This window comes from Nematolebias whitei, chromosome 23, assembly GCF_014905685.2.
Source record: "Nematolebias whitei isolate Nwh7 chromosome 23, NemWhi1, whole genome shotgun sequence".
In the NCBI taxonomy this organism is placed as follows: Eukaryota; Metazoa; Chordata; class Actinopteri; order Cyprinodontiformes; family Rivulidae; genus Nematolebias; species Nematolebias whitei.
In genome coordinates, this window is record NC_056520.1 from 8,078,905 (window position 1) to 8,102,741 (window position 23,837).

Genomic DNA, 23,837 nt, shown 5'->3' on the forward strand with positions numbered 1-23,837 from the left:
TACTCAGTCCGAATGAAACTGCATGCACGTAGAAGTTTTCATGAAAAAACGTTCCCTTCCCAACCCCATCCCTTACACCTCGTGTCTCCAGTTTTCCACTCCCATCTTGTGCTGGTCATTTAATGATCAGGTTTTTCAAACGCAAGGTTGAACACATCCATTTCTCGAGTGCAGGAGTGGGAGGCTGAGATGCTCGTTTGTGCATATGGAAGAAGGCGAGGAAGAGAGAGCAGCTGCTCTGGGGGTGTTTGTCTGAGGGAGGCAGCACTAATGTTAGTCTAATGTTGGTGTTAATCTGGTTAACATATGCCCCTCATGTCTGTGTTTAGTATTTAAGGGTCTGCTGTTTTTATTGAGGAGAGACTTACTGGCTTTTCATTGTCTTCGCTATGTCCATTTCACTTTTGCTTTTTCTTACACAAGCTATCCTGAAAGGAAAAGCTCATTTTAGAGCTCTTAGATTTCCAAAAGCGGTCGGACAAATAAACTGAACAAAGCCTGCACTCGTGCATGGGTACCATTTTTACAGATGTTTAATAACAGGCTTTTATGGGGCGACATACCGCAAATGCGCACAAACACACGAACCGCAGTCGAGCATGGAACATGCACTCGCGCTCGGTCATCAAAGTCATCTAAAGGCTTCAAACCGCACATTTGGCCATACAGAAGCAGCTTTCAGAGCTTATTTTGCTCCAGTTTTTGAGGATAGTCTCCATCCATCCATCATCTTTACCTGCTTCTTTTCCAGGTCGCAGGGGTCAATGGCGCCCATTTCCAGCAGTCACTGTGCGAGAGGCGGGGGACACCCTGGACTGGTTTCCAGTCCATCACAGGGACACGTGGAGACAAACAACCATTCATGCTCTCCTAGGGATAATTTAGTCACCAGTTCCCTAACTTGAACGTTTTAGGTCTATGAGGGAAATCTGAGTACCTGGAGAAAACAAACGCATGCACGGAGAGAACATGCAAACTCCACCCGGAAGGTCCCAGGCTGAGAATCGATCCGGCGACTTTCTTGCCGAGAGGCGGCGGCTTCACCACCGTGTCACCCAGCAGTAATTATTCAGTAGAATAAATGCAGATCTTGTATTTTTTTAATTCATGTTCTGAGTTCACCCTCACTGTTTTCTCCTGTTACAAACTCTCCTTTGTCCACCTGGACCGGTGCAACAATTGAGCTTAGTTCTGGTTAAAGGCGGCTGCTTTCAGACCTTGTAAATAAGGTTGTTGCTGCGGTCGAACTGTAAGTTGGTGTTTGTGTGGCCGCCAAGTTGGTAGTAAACCCGTCAGTGGGGCTCTTTCAAACAGAAACAGAAAGCAGATATATTTACTTAGCGCCCTGGCCAATATATTGGTAGAGCTGATATTTTGGGCAGATATTATTTTGGGGACAAATCGGTATCAATGATAATTGTCCCATTATCTGCCAATATAAAGAATGGGAACGAGCCGTGTCCTTACTTGCAAATGGCATAATTGTACAGTGTATCCAGCAGAAGGTGCATGAAGACTTTCAAGTGATGACCGTTCACTTGGACTTTCACTTTCAGCACAGTCGAAGCAGAAAGCAATACTCCGTAGCGTGTTTTTCTGAACAGAGCACAGTAAATTCATTTTAACTGATCTGTACAACAAATCAACAATAATAAATTACGTCATTCGTCACGTGCCTCTCAAGGTAGCAAGCTAACGTGTAGGTAACCTAGCATAGGCTATTGCCTCGTAAAACTTTATCCAGAACAATAAATGCAACGTAGCGTTAAAATATATCAATGTTAGTAACATTATTTTTGTCGTCCTCAAAGAAATACGTTGTTTGTCTGAAGTTTTTACTTCTCTGCAAAGAAAAAAAAATGCCACTGCGGTCGGTGCTAATTCCATACGTTAACTGCTTAAACAATGAACAGGGAAGGGTGTATCTTTAATTTATATTTATGTAACACACTTGATAAATTTATGGTGAATAGTGGAGGATAGAAAATGCATGTTAGGAAGACTGTTTCAAGTGTTGAAACAAATTTAAAAGTAGCTTTTTACTTAGATTCTTGGGGGTGGACAAAGCTAAACAAATTTCAGCCAACATATCGGTTTTCAGCATTAGAGATGCACTGATTCGATACCAGTATCGGTACTGATATTGGAAAACTTCTGGATCGGGTATTGGTGACAATGTGACCGATCCATGACTGGGCAGATCTATTCACTCTAATTCTCTACTTTGTGAAAGGAAAGAAGAGATATCGGTATCGAATCGAAAGTGGGGGAAAAAAAAGAAAAGCGGATTGCTGCATCCCTAATCAGCATTACCCTACCCCTCCCAATATCGGCATCGGCGATCATCAAAATTTCCATATCTATTATAAAGTTGGTAAATGGGAGGGACATTTCAAACGCTGTCCTCGTCTGGCAGCACACCCCGTGGTTACCGGTTATCCCTGGATTGAATTAAAACACTTCAACTAGGAAAAAAAACATTCAAAAACAAAAAACAGATATGGCAAAACAAACAGTTTCTAAAACCCTGCAAAATAACTGGGAAAACGGCTATTGTGAGGAAAACTGGCTGTGGGAAAATCCTTTGTTAATGTTAGGGTGAGGTAATAATTATGTGTTGCTGCAGGGACCGTCCTTTTTGGTTATTAGGTATTTATTCTAGTATTCAGTCCTCATTTCATTCTTTTCTAGTGGGGAGAGATAATTCCACACATTCTGCATTGCAAATGTAATTGTGTCTTGCACCAGTACCCTGAAACATTTCCGAGTAAGGCACTATCAGGAGGTGATTGCTCATGAATATTCCTAAACAAATTGATTTTTACCTTTGAAAACAAGTAAAATTGCTTCGTACCATTTGGGTATTGTTTGCAGATCAGAAGCCTTTAAACCGTGCCGGCGCGCCAGGTTTCTTTTTGAACAGAGAACAACAGCTTTTGTAAGTATGGAATAAGTCAGTCGGTTTGCTTCACATCTCCTTCAGCGGCAGAGAATAGAGAAAAACGGACAATTCCCCGAGTAGTCTTTGTTTTCTTTCTGCCTATCTTCATGCGCAATTGTAAATGGACAAAAGTCAAGTCAAGACGTGCATTCCATTAAAGATCAAAAAATACAAATGCACACAATGAATGTTTCCTAAAAGAACAATAGATATGAATGAACTTTAAAGTTATAATGGATATGTTTAAGATTAGATAAAATAAGACAAAATAGAACTTTATTGATCCCACAAGAAATTCTTGTGCCAGAGTTTCAGTACAAAGGAGCATGCACAGGGAATCACTTAAGATACAAAAATAACAGAGAGAAAACAAAAAGGTATAAAAATTCCAACAGTTAAAGTCCAAAACAGGTATTTGTACATATATCCATGTATGCAGACACAGTTAGCTAATCATAGTCATGGGATACATGAAGTTAACCTTCGTTCAAGGCATCACGTATCGGAATATATTTGGTCTTCCCCTCTTACCTTTTGGTGTCCAAATTAAGGTTGCGTGGGTAGAGTTTCCGGGTTCTTTCCTGAGCGCATGCCCACCTCCACCTTCTCCTCATGGTGGTCTCCAGTGTTTCCCCTACCTTTATACAAGGAGGGCACCCCGCCCCGTCAACAGAACCGAGCGCCTCGCCTACCAAACTGTCCCCACCGCCAACAACTGCCGGCACTGACGTAGCACTAAGCTAGCGACACGCAATACAGACACGTTAGCTACAAAGAAAGCTACAGAGGTAGTGCGCGTCCCCCTTACACTGAGCCGTTTCCTCCCTCTGGTGGACAACTGTCGGAACAAACAGCGCGCAACACAGATGTGTTGCCGTCTCCACCCCCGCTCTGTCGACAAAAATCACGGAATAGATGAGCGCCCTGCCAAGGCAAGTAACCTAGGGGAAACACTGGTCCATGCCGTCTTGGCAACGAGAAAGCAGTTGAACCTTTGAGATGGCGTTGGGCTAGAAGAGTCTTAGGTTTCTTCGGCTCTTTGTGTGGAAAAACGGAGCTTGTTAAGATCTCTGGCAGTCGTCCTCCAACGCTCTGAGCCGTATAAGAAGGCGGCTCTGGCACAGCTTCAGCTTGATCTTGAACCTTTCCTGCCTGGACCTCCAAACATCGCAAAGCATCCTGGCGGCATTTCTTTCCTCATTTAGATGGTTCTTATCATCACTGCTGGTTCCTCCATCATATCCAACGTTGCCTAAATGGGTAGACTCCTCAATCATGTTGAGATGTTCGGTTTTATCTGGTCGTTCTGCTGAGTGTTGATGTTAATATCTTCTGGATACAAAGTCAGTCTGGGAAGGGTTAAAGGTCATTTCCAAGCCACTGGGAGTTTGTCAATCAGCAGTAGCAAAGATTTGGTACAAGTGGTGAATATTAAGGACAGCTACCAATCTTTCCTGGAGTTCCAGCAAATTCAGCTGGAGGTCAGACCGTGCAATGCTCAGAGGAATTGCAAACGACCGAAGAGCTCCATCTCACTCTGTAGGTCTCAGTCAGAAGGTTAAAGGTCAGGACAGGTCGACTAGGAAAAGACTGATCAAGTGAATCTTGTTAAACATATGAGAGCGAACATCTCACATGGTGGTAGAGGCGTGATGATTGGGACTTGTTTAACACCTGCAGGAGCGAAACACAAAGTTTGTAAATTACTGCATCAAGATCTGAGCCGTTGGCTTCTCCACAAACATCTTAGTGGAGCAGATAAGGAACCAAATTCAGCAAAACCTTTCCAGTCTGGATGCAAGTACACGTTGCTGCGTCGGTGGCCCATTTTCCAAAGTGGTCACCAAATACACAATATAAAAAGTTATTTTTTTTCTTTTTACATAAAAGCAAATTATTGTTTATTTAATTTAAAACACATCTTGAAAAAAAGGCAGCCATTTTGATTTTTCAGTTCCACACAACAACCATATTAGATTTTTATTTATTTTTCATTTTTCTACCAGTAAACAATACATCATGACACATTTATACTTCATAAACGTCAAGATGTTGAAATGCCATTTTAAAATAGAAAATGTTTGTCGGCCATCTTTGAAAATGGCGGTTATTTGAACGTTTTGAAAATGTGATTTTTCTAAAAAAAAAAAAAAAAGTTTGTCCTCCTATATCGATTTCTATAGAATTGTCTTATGAATGTTTATGAAGCATTCTCACTATTATGCTCCATTTTTCTTCTGTACATTTCTCCTCCTGCAATTTTCAAGCCATTTCAACAAATCATATCAAAACGTTCAGCTCTTTCAGGATATTCCAGCTGTGACGTTTGGTATTGGTGCATCTTTAGCTTTTTGAAATATTTAGCCTTTTCTGCCATTTTTTTTCCTTGTGGAAAATGAACTGAGCTCATTTTACCTCCTTCAAATCTTTAGATCTGTTTACAACCTTTTACTGCTCCTTTCACATTTTGTTCTGCTTCAGCTTCTTTCTGCAAATTTAAACTTTTTTCAGCTACTTTCAGCTGGGTTTTTTTTTCAGCTTTTTGTGCTCCTTTCTAATTCTTTTTGCTAACTACAACAGTTTTGTGCTTATTCTTTTTTCTACTAATTTCAGCTTATGCTCTTTTCAGCTTGTTCTGCTAATTTCAGTTATTTCAGCTACTATTTAGCTGCTTTTATGCTAATTTGAGCTTTTTCAGCTAACTCCACATTTTTTGCACTCATTTCAACTTTTTTCGACCTAATTCAGCAAAAATGGGCTCTCTACTTCCTCCTTGTAATTTCAGCTTCTTTCTGATTTTTTAGCTACTTTTCAGCTGTTTCTTTGCTATTTTTTTTTCAGATAATTTGCCCTGTTTATGCTAATTTCTGCTTCTTTCAGCAAACGTCTTCTTTCTGCTTCCTTCTGCTAATTTAAGTGTGTTCTAACTTTTCGTCAATATTTTTTAGCTTTTTTTTTTAAGCTAATTTCAGCTGTTTTCAGATATTCAAGTTTTTCATGGTAACTTCTGCTACTTTCTGCCTAATTAACTTCTGATAATTTCAGTTTGTTATTCTCCTTTCAGCCTTTTTTTTAAAGGAAGTTTCAACTTATGGTATTTCAGCTACTTTTAGCTGTTTTGTGCCAAATGTAGCTTTTTTAATTTTTTTTTTAGCTAAATCCACATTTTTTTTAGCTCATTTCAGCTCCTTCCACTTCCTTCTGTAGTTTAAGCTTATTTCTGACTTTTCAGCTATTTTTTTTTTTGCTAGTTTCAGCCTTTTTAGCTAATTTTCTAATTCAGCAAATGTTTTTCTTTCTGCTTTATTTTGCTAACTTAGGCTTGTTCTTCCATTTCAGCTTCATTTCAGCGTGTTTAGCTAATTTCAGCTGTTTTTCAGCAAGTTCTCCAGCAATAATAGTCTATTGTTTTTATTTGTTGTTATTATTGTTTATTGTTGTCGCTGTTGTCCATTGTTGTCATCATTCTTTGTTGAAATCAGGTCTCTCTCGTAAATGAGTCCTCGGGGCTCAGTGGGATTTACCTGTATAAATAAAGGTTGAATGAATGAAAAAAGTTTTCCAGCAATTAACATTTTCGCAATAAATGCAATTTCTCTAGTTAAGGTTAGTTTCTGTTCTGTGGGAACGGTAAAAAATAGATTAATAAATGGAAAACACATTTATTTTAACCGAACCTCTCCTTCAGTCAGAGTCTGGATAACGTTTACTACTAGAATTTATCTTTGTGACAGGAAGTGCACAATGTAAATCAAACTGTGGGCACCGGCGTTGCAGTATTAAGCACAGCACACGAGTCTTTTGGTTTGAATCACGACTTGAAGGCGTTTATGTGGAGTTGTCATGTTTTCATTGTGGCAGCGATGAGTTTCTCAGGATAAACTAGACTCGTTCTAAAGTCCCAAAACATTAATGAATGTCATTCTAAATTGATGCGTACAGAGACCAAGTCATTTTGAGGCGCTGTGGTATCCAGTATAATCTGCTGCCTCTGGCCTGGTGGCAGCTGGGATATATCAATTTTAAGAAATAATAAAAATGAGCTAAGTTCACTAAACGTTAATCACGCTGGACTCGGAGTTGAGCAGGGTGCAACCGGCCCATCGTTGTTTGACGGCATGTTTTCACCGACTCCAAGGCTGAACTCCTAATCACACTCCTGGGGGACGAGGGACAGAGCGCACGTCTCGTTTCAGCGTTACGTTCACACGACTCCTATTAGGAGTTTTCACACACACGCACCTCACCTTCCTTCTTTTCCACTTTTTGCAAAGTCACAATGAGGGATTCCATCCACGGCCGCCTCCTCTCTGTCCTTGTCTCAGCAGCTCATCCCCGAGGCTTTTACATCCCTCTCCTCCGTGCTTCCCTCTTGTTTTAAGTCCCTTCATTCCGATGCTGTACAGCAACCGGGTGATTTCTTTCTTTATACATTTTCCTCAACTCATCTCCATCTGGGCCAGCGGAGCCCTACAGGGACTTATCTGGTGCGTCTTTATCCCCTCAGCTCGGCTCTGGCCTCGGGGCAAACTGCAGAGTATGATCAGTCCGCAAGTTTGCAGAAATGCCCCACTTTCCGCCTCAGTCGTGACTGTTCCCACGTCCAAGCGATGCTACGTAAGGATCCGTGACGAGGTTTGGACAGCGCGGCTGTAACTTTGTGTTGCTCTCTGCTGAGGTTGCGTTTCCACTCGTTTTCTAACTTTAAATGAGACCAAAAGCTTTTTGAACGTCACGAAATAGAATCCCAATCACGGATTAGATACACGTCTTATTGTTAGTTACTCACCTTTACTTTGGGAAAAAAAATGTATTTTTGTGTATTGTTGTTGGGCGAAGAGAGGACTTGGAAATACCGTCTGTCCATCAGTCCGGTTCATCATGTGAGCGTGACGACGTAAACAATTGAGGTACTGACGTCCACTTTGGTGCATGGCTACATGTAGGCGAAAGGAAAGTCACCGTAGACAATTGGGTTGCATCAAAGTCCAAGGTGGGAACTGGCCACCCATTTGATTTGAGGAAACTAATCTTTCTAGTTTTATATAGCTTAAAAGTATCAAGTAAGTTCCTTTCAGCTGCTCCGTTCTTCAGGGGTTGCCACAGCGAGCAAGTTCACATGAAAGATTTGGAAAATGTTTTACGCCGGATGCCCTTCCTGACGCAACCTGGGCTCGAAACTGCAACCTCAGGATTACAAGACCACCAATCTACTGCAGCTCGTTTAAAGTATAATTTCCTCTAATTTATTTATTTATTTTATTTTTGCTGAAATTTAATCTGTTATCCAAGGCCACCATTGGCCACCCTCTGACTCCGCCCCTGGTGGTGGATAAAATTGCTCCCTACACTCATCAAGCTCCGTCACACAGAGCCACCTCGGGCTAGCAAACAAAATAAATAAAACTACTTCTGTTGTTCTCCACAGGGTAACTCCTATCCACTTGAATATCTTGCACCAAAAACATTTCCAATCCAGAAAAACACTCAAAGACTACAACATCGACAAGATATTCAGCGTACTTCCTGTTTGGTTTGTTTTTATGTTTTTAAAATCTAATTCAAAGTTCACATAATTGAAAAGTCAGACATTGCCGTGCCATTTCTTGAGGCTGTTTAAAAATAATTAAACCGAGGTTTCTTCTTCGTACGGAGTTGGAAGCCGTTTGACAAATCTGTGATTTTCTCAGATTAGAAAAGCTTGAGCAGAAGTGTCCTTTCAGGAAAAAGAGACTCATGGGCAGCGAACATCTGGAATCACTGCTTCCTGCAGAAGAAGTGGCTCTGACTCTTTAAAGACTTAGCTGGACGTGCATCAAAGCATTCGCAGGTCACGTATCAACGTGGAAGCTCCAGCAGCTCGATCCACTCATCAAAGACTCCATCGCTGAAGGTGGCGAGGACACCGCCATCTTCAAATCTGCGACTGGGAGGAGACGGCAAACCGTTTACCTTGACGGTGACTTCTCAGAGCGCAATTTCTGAAGGCGGGAGCTCTCTAGAGACTTGGCAATCTTCTAACAAAGCGTGTTCTTGCGAAAGACTGTAAAGCTTCCAGATTCATATACGCACAGACTTGTATCACATACAGGTGCTGGTCATAAAATTAGAACATCATGAAAACGTTTATTTATTTCAGTAATTTCATTCAAAAAGGGAAACTTGTATATTATATTAATTCATTATACACAGACTGATATATTTCAAATGTTTATTTATTTTAAAGTTGATGATTGTAACTGACAACTAATGAAAACCCCAAATTCAGTATCTCAGAAAATTTGAATATTGTGAAAAGGTTCAATATAGAAGACACCTGGTGCCACACTCTAATCAGGTAATGAACTCAAAACACCTGCAAAGGCCTTTAAATGGTCTCTTGTCTAGTTCTGTAGGCTACACAATCATGGGGAAGACTGCTGACCTGAATGGTCCAGAATACGACCATTGACACCTTGCTAAAGGAGGGCAAGACACAAAAGGTTATTGCTAAAGAGGCTGGCTGTTCACAGAGCTCTGTGTCCAAGCACATTAATAGAGAGGCAAAGGGAAAGAAACGATATGGTAGAAAATAAGTAACAAAGGTAAAACAAAACCCATTCCAAAATGTGGGAGAGATTCACAAAGAGTGGACTGCTGCTGGAGTCGGTGCTTCAAGAACCACCACGCTCAGACGTATGCAAGACGAGGGTTTCAGCTGTTGCATGGTTGGAGAAAACCAAACGCGTATACCTGGCACCCTATGATCACTGAGTCAGTATTCTGAAGTCGGATTAAATCCTGGACATGATTCAATGGAACAATAATCCAAAACACATCAGTAAATCTAGAACAGATTGGCTGAAAAAGCCGTTGAGATGGTTCAAAGTTCATAACTCAAGGAGAAACTGTGAAGTAGTCCTGGTAAGCCCTCCTAGTGTAGCACCTACTTGAAAATCTGCCGCCTGTGTCTCCGTGTCCGATCTCTTCTACGAGTTCTTTGACTATTTTTGTGAGGTTTACTGGAGCAGTTGTAAAGATGGCCGCTTTTTCCAGAAACTAGATCTGCGTACCACAGCCCCTTTGCGCCTAAACGCTCGCAAAGTACTTGCTAATCGCTCAGTACTTGACCATACACTGAAAGAAGGCTATGGATTCTCGCAAGAGAATAAAAATATGCTTTTTTTAGTGACGCAACCAGCAAGACACATCTTCTGGCTTCTTGTGGAGTTTGAACTTTTAGAATCGGCTCGTTTCCTGTGTCCTGATGCATAAAACTTCAGCTCCGACACTTCCTTCATTCTGGGGCATCACACGACGGGAGGGAAGCACGAACTGGCTGCACGTGCGCACCTACATGCTCTTACAGGCATGTTGGGATGTTATTACAGCGAGCAGCAGGGAAGCAAACAGACCCGCAGAGGAAGACGAGAACAGAGACATGGCCTCGGTAAACAAACGTCTCATGGCCAGCCCCGCCCACACACAACACACACACTTTTGTTTAAATCTTAATCGGCACTTTGATGACCTAATATGCTGTTAGCAGTCCAACCGAACACAGCCCAGAACAGAGACGTAACGTTCCCGTTACGAGGTTTTTCCCACAACAAGCGCTTAAATCAAATCCCGTCTTTCTCTGCAGGCGTCTGTCCACGTCAGTACACTTGTACAGCGATGCGTAAAGCGTTCCTTTATTTCCCCCGCTTGTGTAAATACAGTTGATTTGTTTGAGCATTAAAAAAACCGAATTCAGACAGAAAAATAAACGTTTGTGGAGTTTATAGTACATTTGCATATTTTATGCAGCCGCGAGGTCGTTTACGCGTTTTATTTTTGCACGGGGAGGTTAAACCCCCAAATGCACGCGCACACACACACACACATGCACGATCTCGCCACAGTCTGAACCTAACTGTAAGTAAATGTGAAAATCTGTCCTCGGGTCAGAAGTTTGGACCAAAACAAACACTAACAACGAGGACAATTACCACCAGATTGGCCTATTATCAAAATAGACTGCATTCCACACAGAGTGTGTATAACCCTTGGTCCTGGTGTGTGTGTGTGTGTGTGTGTGTGTGGGTGGGTGCTCGTCAGTGTGAGTGTGTGTGTACCATCTGCTGCTAACGAGCTCGGAGCGAGCCGGGTCCAGGTGTGGGAGTGTTTAGTGTACACTGGAGGGCAAGTAAACCTCCTGTTTGAGTTACACACTCTCTTAATTCGACATCATCCTGTATGCCAACAAACTAGACTCGACGAGCGCGAGAGAGGCTCTGTGACCTTCTTTCACACCCCCCCCCCCCCTCCTTGGTATTAGCTGATTATTAATTGGTTTCCATGACAACAAGACGTCTCACAAGAACATTTAGGATCGTTAGAAAGACAGCTTCGTTTGGCGTGAACAAAAAACAAGGAGATAAAACTGAGAAAGCGTATGGTTATTTATTGTGAAATTGCCCTTTATCCTTTTTTTTTTTTTTTTGTAGATATTTTCTGGGTACATGTGGACAACAAAAACTAGGGATGGGTCCGATCCAGTATCGGCATCGGGCTCGGATACCAGCATCATTTACGTATCGGATTTTTCCGATCCAACCTGCAGAGATTTCCCGTCCACGGTGCATGTCGGCTTCAAACTATGGAATGGATTTCCTGAACGGAGACGTGTCTCATGAACCCAGAGTAATAAGACCCGCCTCACATTTCAGGAAATCCATTTCATAGTTTGCAGCCAGCTACAACGTGCAGTAGCACTGTGGCCATTTATTATATATTTATTTGTTTAAACCTACCGCCCCATCATTTGAGGAAATTACACTTTATTGTTTTTATAGTGCTTAAAAGTGTAGTTTCCTCAAAAGATCGGGGTGGCCAAAGATTATTCTGTAGCGGTCAAGGCCACCGTTGGCCACCCTCCTGGCTCCTCCACTGCACCTGGTGGATAAAATTACTCCCTTCATTCACCAGGATCTGTTACTCTGCGCCTCCCTCTGTTCTTCTCGGCTGTGTAATTCTCACCCCTAAGGGGCGGAGGTTGGGTAGAGCTAGAGCAGCTGACCCTGGACCAGAAAGTCGCGGTTCGACTCCCAGCCATGCCCACGTGTCGTGGTGTCTCTGAGCAAGACACCTAATCCCTAAATGCTCCCTGGGCGCCTATATAGCTGCCCACTGCTCCACCTGGGAACTAATTTTGTCGTCGTATGGGAACATACAATGACGACAAAGCATAGCACCTATATTTATATATCATAATTAGCGAGAAATGCCAGGATGTCGTTTTAAACACTGCGTATGTGAAAGACTGATTTATTTTTTCTACATTTGTGCGTTTCCAACCGCAGTTGATAGAGCGACTGCAGCTCACAAGTCCCTTTGTTGTTTTTTTCCCCAAAATACGTGCCAGATATTTACAACTCCGTGCCAACACGCTTCTTAGCTTCATTCTGTAAAATCCCATCACAGCGATCTTTGGAGGAGGGGGTGTGTGGATTGATATCGGTTGGCTCGCACCTCATGGTGCCAGTCGGATGCGGGGCATGTGCGGTGAGCTTGCCAATAGGAGGTGGGCGTGGGGCGCCAGGCAGAGGCTCCATACTGAGACTCATGCTTAATTAGCATCCAAGATGGATGCAGGGAGGGGAGGAAGGACGGATGGCAGTACAGGAGGCTAATTATGCTATTTAAAAAGAAGCTGCGGAGTTAAACACCTCGGAAAATCTCAGCATCGCTGAAAAAGTGTGGCTCAGGTAGCGTCGACGCACTCATGGCTCTCGCCTATTGTATAGACGAGCGGCGCTGCCAGAAGCGCTCAAAGTCGGTTCATTTCCTGAGCCCCGGCAATACTCGGGGACTAACGCGGCAGCTGACGCCGGGCGGCGTGCGAGCGAGTTTGAACGCGCATCATCTGGCCCTGTCGAGGCCGAGCTCTCTCCTCGTTTGACAAAATGGGAAAGTGGCATTCTGCTCATTGACACTCGCACACATGCCAAGCATTCAGCCGGAGCGCCGGCAGCTGGGGAGCCGCTGCACATCCGCTGACTCAACACTCACTTCACAAAAAACTGCTGCGAGACAGGCTGAAAGATGTTTTAAAAAACCATCAACATCAGTTCAAACTCCTAGCTTAAAACATTCTTTGGGTTTGAGAGTCTTCATGATGCTAAAGAGAACCGGAGTACGCCCACTCTGTTGCGATTTATTTTCCTTCCGTACGGTTTTCAGTATTTTTCTCATTCCTCAGTTTTGAAGCTGTTTCAACAAATCATAAATCAAAACGTTCAGCTCTTTCAGGACAATCCTGCTATGACTTTCGGTATTGGTGCAACTTTAACTTTTTGAAATATTTAGCCTTTTCGGACATTTTTCCTCATAGAAAATGAATTGAGCTCATTTTACTTCCTTTAAATCTTTAGATCTGTTTACAACTTTTTCTGCTCCTTTCACGTTTTGTTCTTCGTCGGCTTCTTTCAGCTTCCTTCTGCAAATTTAAACTTTTTTCAGCTACTGTTTTTCAGCTAATTTCAGCCGTTTTGTGCTCTTTTCAGACTAATTCTGCTAACTACATTTTTGTGCTTCTTTTAACCTCATTCTGCTCATGTTAGCTTGTTATGCTCCTTTCAGCTGTTTCTTGCTCGTTTCAGTTTTCAGCTACTATTTAGCTGTTTTATGAAAATTTTAGCCTTTTCAAATGATTCCACTTTTTTGGCACTCATTTCAACATTTTTCAACCTAATTCATCAAAAATGTGCTCTCTCCGCATCCTTATATAAATTTCAGCTTCTTTCTGCTTTTTAAGCTGCTTTTCAGCTGTTTTTTCTAATTTAAGTTTTTTTTTTTTTACCAGATAATTTCCCCTTTTTTGTACTCCTTTCTGCTTCTTTCAGCCTAATTGGACAAACATTTGTTTTTATGCTTTCTTATGATAATTTAAGCTACTACTAATTCTTCAGCTACCTTTTTAAAACAATGTTTAGCTATTTTCAGCTGTTTTCAGATAAATTCAAGTTTTTCATGGTCATTTCTGCTACTTTCAGCCTAATTAACTTTTTCTACTAATTTCAGCATGTTATGCTCCTTTCAGCTATTTTCTATTTGTTTAAGTTATTTCAGCTACTATTTAGTTGTTTTATACTAATTTTAGCCTTTTCAGCTAATTCCACATTTTATGCACTCATTTAAACTTTTTTTCAACCCAAGTCAGCAAAAATGTGCTCTCGCCTCTTCCTTCCGGTCTTTTTAGCTTCTTTATGCGTTTTAAGCTACTTTTCAGTTTTTTTTTTTCTACTTTAAGGTTGTTTTGTATAATTTTCACTTTGTGCTAATTTCTGCTTCTTTCAGTCTAAGTGGGCAAACGTGTTCTTTCTGCTTTCTTCTTCTAATTTAAGCTTGTTATAATTTTTCAGCTACCCTATTTTTAAGCTAATTTCAGCTGTTTTCAGATTATTTCAAGTTTTTCATGGCAATATCAGCTACTTCAGTCTAATTAACTTATTACTAATTTCAGCTTGTTATGCTCCTTTCAGTTTATTTCTGCTAGTTTCAGCGTTTTCTGCAATTTCAGCTACTATTTGGCTGTTTTATGCTACATTTAGCTCTTTCAGCTAATTCCATATTCTTGAAGCTCATTTCAGCTCCTTCCACTTCCTTCTAGTAGTTAAAGCTTCCTTCAGCCTTTTCAGCTACTTTCAGCTATTTTATGCTAATTTCAGCTTTTTTAGCTAATGCCTATTTTTGGTGCACATCTGCTTATTTAAACCTAATTCAGCAATTTAGCCGTGTTCTTTCTGCTTTCTTCTTTTAAGTTAGATGCTCATTAATTTCAGCTATGTTTCAGCATGTTTTTAGCTCATTTCAGCTGATCTTCAGCAAGTTCTGCAACAAGCTTTCGCACTGCATTTTCTCAGGAAACGCATTCGTTAACTTTTCCACCACTAACCACGCATGAAGCAGCGCTCAGGCCCGTACACGACGTCACCCGGTTCAGGGTGAGGACTTGAACCTGCGTTAAAGTGCGACTCTTCGCTCTCAACCTGTCTTGAGCAGAGCCTGCTCCATTTTCAGTCCGACCTGGGTGGATTTCGCGTCGCTGTTTTACCGGTTGCCATGGTGAGCCTGAGACTCGTGTGTTGGTTTGACTGCAGCAAATCAAAGCACATCGTTTGGCGCTGAAGCGAGCTGACTAATTTGGGGGGAAATGGGCTTCTGCCTGAAAAGCATCTATATGACAGACTTCCATAATCTGTGTGCGAGTTATTAAAAGGATCATCCAGACTTACGGCTGCAGGCTATTATGTTAATACAATCAGTGGACAAAGAATTTCAATCATGTTACCCAAACACACATTTCCTCCCGTCCTCATCATTCTCCTGCTTCACCTTCACTCTTTGACATGATCCTCAGATTTATTATCCGAGTTCAGCGTCACACAAACATACACGGAAGGTCTCCCACCTGAGTCCCTGCCTCTAATGCCTCCTTAATGCACCTCTTTGCATAATGGCCCCCGAACGTTCACCTCCTGACATCCTGTGAGCCTGCACACAAAGGCGCACGCTCCACAACGTTAGCATAAACCGGTAGTTTTCAAACTGTGGGGTGTGAACCCCTGGGGGGGTCTGGGGCCCGGTCTGGTGGAGTGATGTTCAATGTTTTTTGTTTTGTTTCTGGCCCGAACATGTAAGTGGAACTAACACTGCAACACCTCATAGCACCCCAAACCTATTTTAGGGACGCACAAAACGACTAACAAATCTCTTACTGTATTTGTTGTTGTTCTATTCAACAACGTTTGGAAAATGGAGATGTGTAATCGTTAAGATAAAGGGTTATAATCGAGGATGGCTACATAGAGCTAGCTCATGTTTTAAAAGGTACGAGGCAGACGTCCGCCGCACATTTAATCTGTAGACGCTTCAAGTCAAACCAGCTGAGGTGGGTTCTCCACACTTCGATGCTCATTTAGTTTCTAAAAGTCACCGCGCTCAAAGCTTTCAGTTTCTCTTTCCTGCAGGGATTTCCACGGCAGCTTGACTCGCATAAAAGATTTGGCCACTGTTTTACGCTGGATGTGCTTCTTTACGCAGCCTCAGGATTATGTGAATGTCGTAAGCGCGATAACTTGGAAGAATAAGTGAGATACCAACTTCCTTTTTGGCGTGCGACTACAGCTAGGCGTAAGTAAGGCTCTTATCGAAAACAGGGTTGCCATACAAAAATCAAAGATGGCCACCTTCATATATATATATATATGTATATATAAAACTATGCTTTCTAGTTTTTTTATTGCTTAAAAGCAGTAGTAGGCACAGCTCCACTAATCCACTAAACGTGTAACAGATTTTTTTGTTTAGCAGATTAGCATTTTTTCCAACTTTGCAAACAGCGGAATTCCACTAAATTAGGTTTCGTCAACTTTGCTAACAAAACAAGCTATTTCCTGTCTGTTGTGGGCGTGTCTCGAAGAGTCCGTTAGGCGTGCTATTGGCTGACTACGTGTACACGTGACAAGTCGTGAATGGTCGACGCAGCTTCAACTGGAAGGAGACGAAGACATGCGACTCAGACTGAATGACACTCGTCTGACTGGTTAGCGTGTTAGCGTTAGCTTAAATGCTCATTTTTGTTTACTTGTCTAGCGTTAGCTAAACTAATTTTTAGTTAGCAGAATATGGGTTAGCAAAGCTAGCTTTTTGGTTAGCTGTGCGACCGTTACTTAAAATGAATAGTTTCCTCAATTTACTGGGGTGGCCGAAGATTAATCTATGGTGGGCAAGGCCACCGTTGGCCACCCCCTGACTCCACCTTTGCACATGTGGTGGATAAAATTGCCCCCTTCACTCCAGGTTTCATCAATCTGCGTTGCCTCGGACAAGAAAAAATGAATTTAAATCTTCTCCACAGTGCAACGCCTGCTTACTTGAATATCTTGCACCAAAAACATTTAGGTTTACTTACAATCCCTGTTCAGTTCCAGTCCAGAACAACACTTATCTTCAAAACTACAAACATTCACTGTTCAAATCCCTCAGCAACGAGGACATCGGTGTACCGCAATGCGTATGCGTAAATTAAAACACCACACGCTACTATTTTTGGTCTGTATTCAACTTAAAAGTTTTAGTCCTGTACTTCAGTTTTTATTGACTTTTATAGACAAATGTTTTTACAAATTAGTTTTATTAGTATTTAAAGTTGTGATAGTGACATGCAATGGTTAATTCTACACAGGATTATATCTAATAAGCAAGGTTTGGTGATTTGGACGTACAAAGCTTGCTTACATTTGAAGCAGACGGCGCTGTAACTGTCCTGTGATCAATATAATGAATGTAACGATCAAATATGAGGAAAAAAAATTCAAACTTTTGCATTGATTCAGTTTTTTTGGTCGTCTAGTTTGCATAAGCAGCTCCAGCTCTCGATTCCTGGCTCCGACTCGGAGACATTAGAGCTGCTAGCGTTACACAGACATGCTAATGACATCTGGTAATGTGAAGCTGCCGTATTGACGTACAGAATGAGTTTAAACGGGTTTGCAGGAGCAAAACGGAGCAATAGACTGTCGTTAGGAGTGTATTTGGTGCGTTTGTGGTATTAGATACCTGCTGTAGCACTTCGATGGACTGCGTGTGACTGCATGAGTCTTTTAGACCCTCCGCTGCTTGTTTAGATACAGCTGCTTTAATAATCACACAAAGATCTGCCTGTTTGACCAACGTACGTTTGCACATAATACATTCAACTGAATTCAGATGTAATGAGTTTGTTCGAGTGTGAAATCTGAGTCCAGATAATCCTCTACCCTCAGGAATGGCTTAAGTTTATTTGTGTTATCGGAACCTTGGACCACTTTTATGCTACAAAATTTGATGTTGCGTCTGGCTTTACTTTGCATCTCTGAGGGATTCTCGGTCTTGACCAAAGCGATTCATTTGATTCATTGAGAAAGGTTTGCTATCCAAGCTACTTTAAAGAACAACATTTAAGGTTCTGTGTAGCTCGAACCACAATTGTCAAACTCAAGGTCCTTGGGCCAAATATGGCTCTTGTGTGGCCCCCGTTTCGTCCGTCATCCAACGGACTTCTTCAGTCTGAGGAAACACCAACCAAAACTGATTCTCCACCAAAAGCTTATTCCAAAGTGGAACCAACCAGTTATGTTGGTGCTAAGATGACCTTTGAGGCACGCCCTCTCCCTCGTCAACTGTCATGTCAAACTGGTTCAAAACACCAAAGTCCATGCTCAGTAATCCAGGTATACGATCCAACAATGTCCAGTCAGGTCATCTGGACGGTTTCTTTTTTGTGCTGAGACGTTTCATCCGTTATCTTAAAAGTGGAATATTTTAAAGACCTCTCATGCCAATTGACCAACTTTGAATTTTTCCATAATCTTTCATTTTGATGCGAAAAAAACAGAGAGCGTCAAATGAGAACGATGAAACTCTTGCTGAGGAACCTGCAACTAAGAAAAGATTGATCTGACTGGAGTTGACGTGTCGACTGAAACTGGCCCCTTGGTTTGGAATGTGTTTAAAACTTTGGCCCCCGTTTGTAACTTGAGTTTAACACCCCTGGCTTAAACAGTTGAGTAACCATAATGTATAAAGAAGGTAAAGCATGTAATCAGATCATCTGACGGTTTCTTTTTTGGGCTGAGACTTTCGTCCGTCATCCGATGGACTTCTTCAGTCTGAGGAAACGAACAACAGCTTACTCCAAAGTGGAACAAACCAGTTATGTTGGTGCTAAGATGGCCTCTGAGGCACGCCCTCTCCTCCAGGGCCCGCCCTGTCCCTCATTAACTGTCATGTCAAACTGGTTCAAAACACCAAAGTCCATGCTTAGTAATCCAGGTATACAATCCAACAATCTTCAGTCAGGTCATCTGGACGGTTTCTTTTTTTTGCTGAGATGTTTCATCCGTTATCCAATTAACGGAACCCCAGAGACCATCTTAGCACCAGCACAACTGGTTTGTTCCACTTTGGAGTAAGCTGTTGGTGGAGAATCAGTTTGGTTTGGTGTTTCCTCAGATTGCAGAAGTCTGTTGGATGACGGATGAAACATCTCAGCACAAAAATGAAACCATCCAGATGACCTGACTGAACATTGTTGGATTTTATACCTGGTTTAATGAGCATGAACTTTGGTGTAAAGCATTTAAGGTCTTGTGAGAGGAGACATTCTGTGAAAAGACAATCCTTTAGTTGATGTTTAAAAGTACAAATGAACAGTTCTGCCTTGTACACACGAAGAGTTAGACCAGATGAAATGCACAGCGGTCGAATAAGAACTTCTACTGGTATGGTTGGGTTTAAGTACCTGGGACTCTGCCTGTCATGATAACAAATTTATTGTCTCGGAAATTATTGCGATAAACGATAATATTGTTTGAAATTTGACAATAATTAGTAATTATCGTCAAATTTAAGAAGAAATGTTGGTTAATTTTTGTGTGTTTTACCTTTTTTGACCACTGGATGGCAGTATAAGACTGTTTGAAGCGAAGGATGGATAGTGAGGGAGCGAGCAGCGTGTCTCTAAGAAAAATGGGAGGGAGGCCCCTTAACGTGGCATGGGCTGTCTCTCCTTCCTATTTTTCGGTTCTTCAAATGGCGGACGCTCGTTGTGGTTTGAGCTCTTTAGCGTAGCATTTTTCACACAAGGCTTTTAATGAAAAATCAGTAAACAAGTTCTCAGTTTCTTTTTTCAGAAAAAAATCAACTTTTTACACGAAGGCACGGGTTTCAACCGTGAATTTTGGAGCTTCCACAAAACAAAGGTCCCCCCCCCCGAGGTCAGCCTGCTAGCTTATCTCGTAGCTTAGCTTCTCAGCTTAGCTGCTTTTAACGATCCAAAATGTGATTTTGGACGGTTAAAACAGATTTTAAAGAGAAATGGAGGGGTCATTGAAGAGCACCGGAGTCGAGTCTTTTGTCATCCAGTGTCTTCAGTAGAAAGAGAGAGACATGAAGATACGATAGAGCCGATAAAAATGAGGTTGATCATTTTCACTTATCATGCGATTAACTGATTTATTGTTTATCGCGACAGTCCTACCTGGGAACAGACCTTAAAGTCCAAGCGTTGGGAGCGTTGCGATGCTTGCACTGGTCCAACCAGCAGACAGGTGCAACACGGTCAGGAAAGGTTAACTGATCAGCCATGATACCCAGCTGAGCTAGGTTTACCCAGCTAAGACAGTGCACAGATTTAATCACTTCCTGGTGTGCATGAGGCAGCACGTGCAATCCCTTTCCGTTCTGTTTATTCCAGTAAAGACCTCAAGGCTGCACATGAGAACATGCGCGCTGTAAATATGCATTCGCTGGGTAACATTATCAGTAGACTGCTGAAATATTACTGAGGTTAAACATGCAGCCTAAGGCCGCCGTGTTTGAATACATATCCATTAACACATTTTTTATTTACTCTCTTCTTAAATGACTTCCAGTGAGGCAGTTGCGGGTTCAGGGCATTCCAATTTTCCACGGTTTGTACATGCGGTCGTCTCAGCTTTAAAAGTCTGACTTTGCCTTCCTCGTGTTTGCTTTCAGGCGGCGCCCAGAGGAGCCGAGTCCCGATCGAGACACCGGCACGAAGAGAAAGACGTGGATTACACCGCGCCACCCAGGTGAGATCACTTCCTCTGTCTGTGTGTTTTATCCTTTGGTGCTAGAAATGAAGGGATGACTTCCCTTTGTGTCCCCCCACTACTCCTGCCGGTGCACAGACACACAAGTAGTGCAGGCTAATCCTCTTTGGAGCTTATAATTAAATCTGGAGTGTTTGCCTTGGGAGCGTCTACTCATCCCAGGAATTGGACTGATCGGCTCTCTGGAGAGGCAGGAGGCTCTCTTTCAGCTGTGCTCTCAAAGAGGATGCAGAACCTCCACTTAGGGCTCCACCGTTCTCCTGCCGTAGTGCACGGCGCACGTGCATCCGTCCAACCCCAACAAAATATGTATTTCCCGTGTAAGTGTGCACACGCCGAGCATCTTCACGACCCAACTGCTATGTGGAGCGTGGAGTGGCGAGAGGATGGGCGGTGCCAGGACGGAGAGGAGGAGAGCAGGGAAAGAGAACAGTTATTTCACGGGTTATTGCCCCTCGTGATATGACAGGCACCAGGGAGCTCAGACGGAGGCTCTGGTTCCAGGGAAGGCCGAGGATGAAGGAGGATAAGGCAGCAGTTTAGGTTTTTTGAAGTGAGGTTCTACAGAAAGGTTGTAAACAACGTCTTACCTGTTGTAGATAGCTCTTTGAACGACGACAGTTTGACAAAACTGACTTTAACTGGGCATGAATTAATGAGCCAATGGCTAGTCGGAGCTGGGCGAAGATCCAAGTGAACTACCATCTTAAAACTACCAGTAGCGTTTATACTTTTATAAACGCCTCTTTTAGCTTTGCTCTCTACTGTTATTGACCCAAAATTTGTAGTTTTTTTGTAAATCATAGCAGTAGCAGCTAGCTGAAGCACTTCCTGCAGGAATTTCATCCTATTTCTGACAGAATAATAGTGTAAAGTGATATTGAGAGCAACGTGAAGATTAGTAAAGTAGCATTGGCATGAACCTTGGTGCCGCTCTGACTCGTTTCTCCAATTCAAGGTCGACAAAAATCTATCTATAACAGGTAAGATATTATTATTCTAATTTTTCCCACAAAATCCTATTTTACATATGAAATATCAGTATAAGCCAGTAAGGCTTTATACGCGCTTCGAAGGCGGACGATATATGGTATCATCTCTATTTGTATACTTTCTGTTGTCCAACTCATAACTTGACCACAGCTTGAAGGTCACAAATCAAGGTCAAACATCATATAATGTCTTCGCTTGTCCAGACTGTAACTTCTTATCCACTCGAGATAATTTCATAAAACTTCATATACATCTGTACCAACACTGGAGCATGCCATATACTCTCTTCATAACTCCAAGGTCAAGGTCACAAATCAAGGTCAAATGTTATTCAAGACCTTTGCTTGTCCAAACCATAACTTCTGATCCACTTGAGAGAATTTAACATAACTTCATACACATTTGTACCACCAATGGAGCATGTCACATACCCCATTACCCCAGCTCCAAGGTAAAGGTCACAAATCAAGGTCAGCGTTACAACAAGGTCTTGCTAATTTTAATAATTAATAAAATATTTTGCTTTGTCTGGATCATTGCTATATGTTACTAATAGTTTGTTGATGGATGTATAATGTGCTTGGCCTTTCCCTCCTTTCTAAAATGATCTCAAAGATTAAAAACAACTCCGCAGATGAATCAGTCGTGGGAATATTACGTCGGCAGCCATCCGATCGCACCTGATTAGATTTGCAGATAATGAGTAAGGTTCAGATAATGTTCGCTGCTTGAATAAATTGTCTTTGTTTTTGTTTATCTTCCTTTTGAAGTATTTTTAGACGCATTTATTATGCACTTCTTGAAACGCGTGTTGTATAATTAACGTGCATCTGAGGACATTTGCCTCAGCGGAAACGGCAAAGAGCAACAAAAGGAGGAGGAGAAGAGCCGAGCGGAGTTCGAACACCCCTCAGATTCAGATGTTTGTGTTTCTGATGTTTCCTCCGAAGATAAATCGCGTCTCTCCGGTCCCCGAAAGTCTCGCAGGCAGAAAAGAAAAGAAAAAGGAGGACAAGTATATTCCGGTATTTTTTTTATTTATTTTTTTAGTATGGAGAGCGGGTGGTGGTGGTGGTGGTGGAGGGAAGCAGACACAGCAGAGAATTGAATGCATTTTTCAAAGTGGAGCTGAACTTTGTGCAAAATCCCCCCGGGGGCCACCATTATTGAAAGCCATTTCCTCTCAAAATGAGTGCGGCTCCACCATTGGCCTGGCTCTCATTAGCATACATTTGGCCTGCCTTTGTGCGGAGCCGGCTGGGGCTGCAGCTGGAGGCTCGAGAGTGAAGGAGGCGCGTGCGAGCGCGTGCACGGTCATGACGGGAGGTGCGGCAAAGCATCTCGCAGATGGGAGCATATGGAGGAGAAACGAGGTATGAGTCAGGAAAACGAGGATGGAATTGGGGCGTTTCACGTCCTCCGCCGTATTTCTAAATGACATGTTAAGATTTTCATTAGAAAGACGGGAGTAACGCTGTTAGCCGTCTCCATCCAGGAAAATAGCAACCGTCCAAATCACCTACGTTTTCATGGTTTTTCATTTGCCTAACAGAAAACGTGTTTTGATGATGGCAGATGTCTGGATTGGAAGGAGTACTGTGACGAGACAGACTGTAGCTTTACTGACTGGATATAATAATAAATTGAAAGCAACAATAAAAAGTTAAAATGTGTTGCATTGTCATGTACGTCATATTTGGTAAGTTAAATGGTCCTCACATTGGTCTTTTGAAAACGCCACACCAAGTGACGTCGTGTGTTACAGTACGGCAGCACTGATGGGAGCTTCGCTTTGACTCGCTCTTGTTTTGTTGCTGTTGTTTTTGTTTTAACTTTTTGCAGCTACACTGCACACCCACGCTACAGGTATGACTACGACACACTTTTGGAATTTTCTGTGTCGCTGCCTTGCCATCGTGGTTCAGTTGCCGATCCCCTTCCAGCCTCGGGCTCAGGCTCTGGCCTGTCATGGCGGCCGTCTCCATGATCCTCCATCTGCCTGCACGGACTGAACTCTACGGATCAGTTCGGTTCCACGGGGAAACTTTGGATGTTTTGTGTCTGTTGGACCCAGTTCTGGAGGGCAATCATCATTCATTGCCACGGTCATTATCATCATGCTGCTAACAAGACCATGCCACTGACAAGACCACACTGCTAAGAGGACCTTGCTGCTAAAAGAACTTCACTGCTAACTGTACTAAGCTGCTAACAGGACCATGCTAATGGTGCCAAGCTGCTAACAGGACCATGTTGCTAAGAGA

General features: G+C 42.4%; 1 protein-coding gene across 1 annotated transcript in view; it reads left to right on the forward strand.

Annotated features, from left to right (window-relative positions):
* Positions 1-23,837, forward strand: part of pard3ba (par-3 family cell polarity regulator beta a) — a 216,863-nt gene that overhangs the window by 171,319 nt on the left and 21,707 nt on the right. The window contains exon 23 of the mRNA XM_037696743.1: positions 20,483-20,559. Coding sequence (XP_037552671.1) covers positions 20,483-20,559 — 77 coding nt within the window. The remainder of the gene's footprint in view (positions 1-20,482; positions 20,560-23,837) is intronic.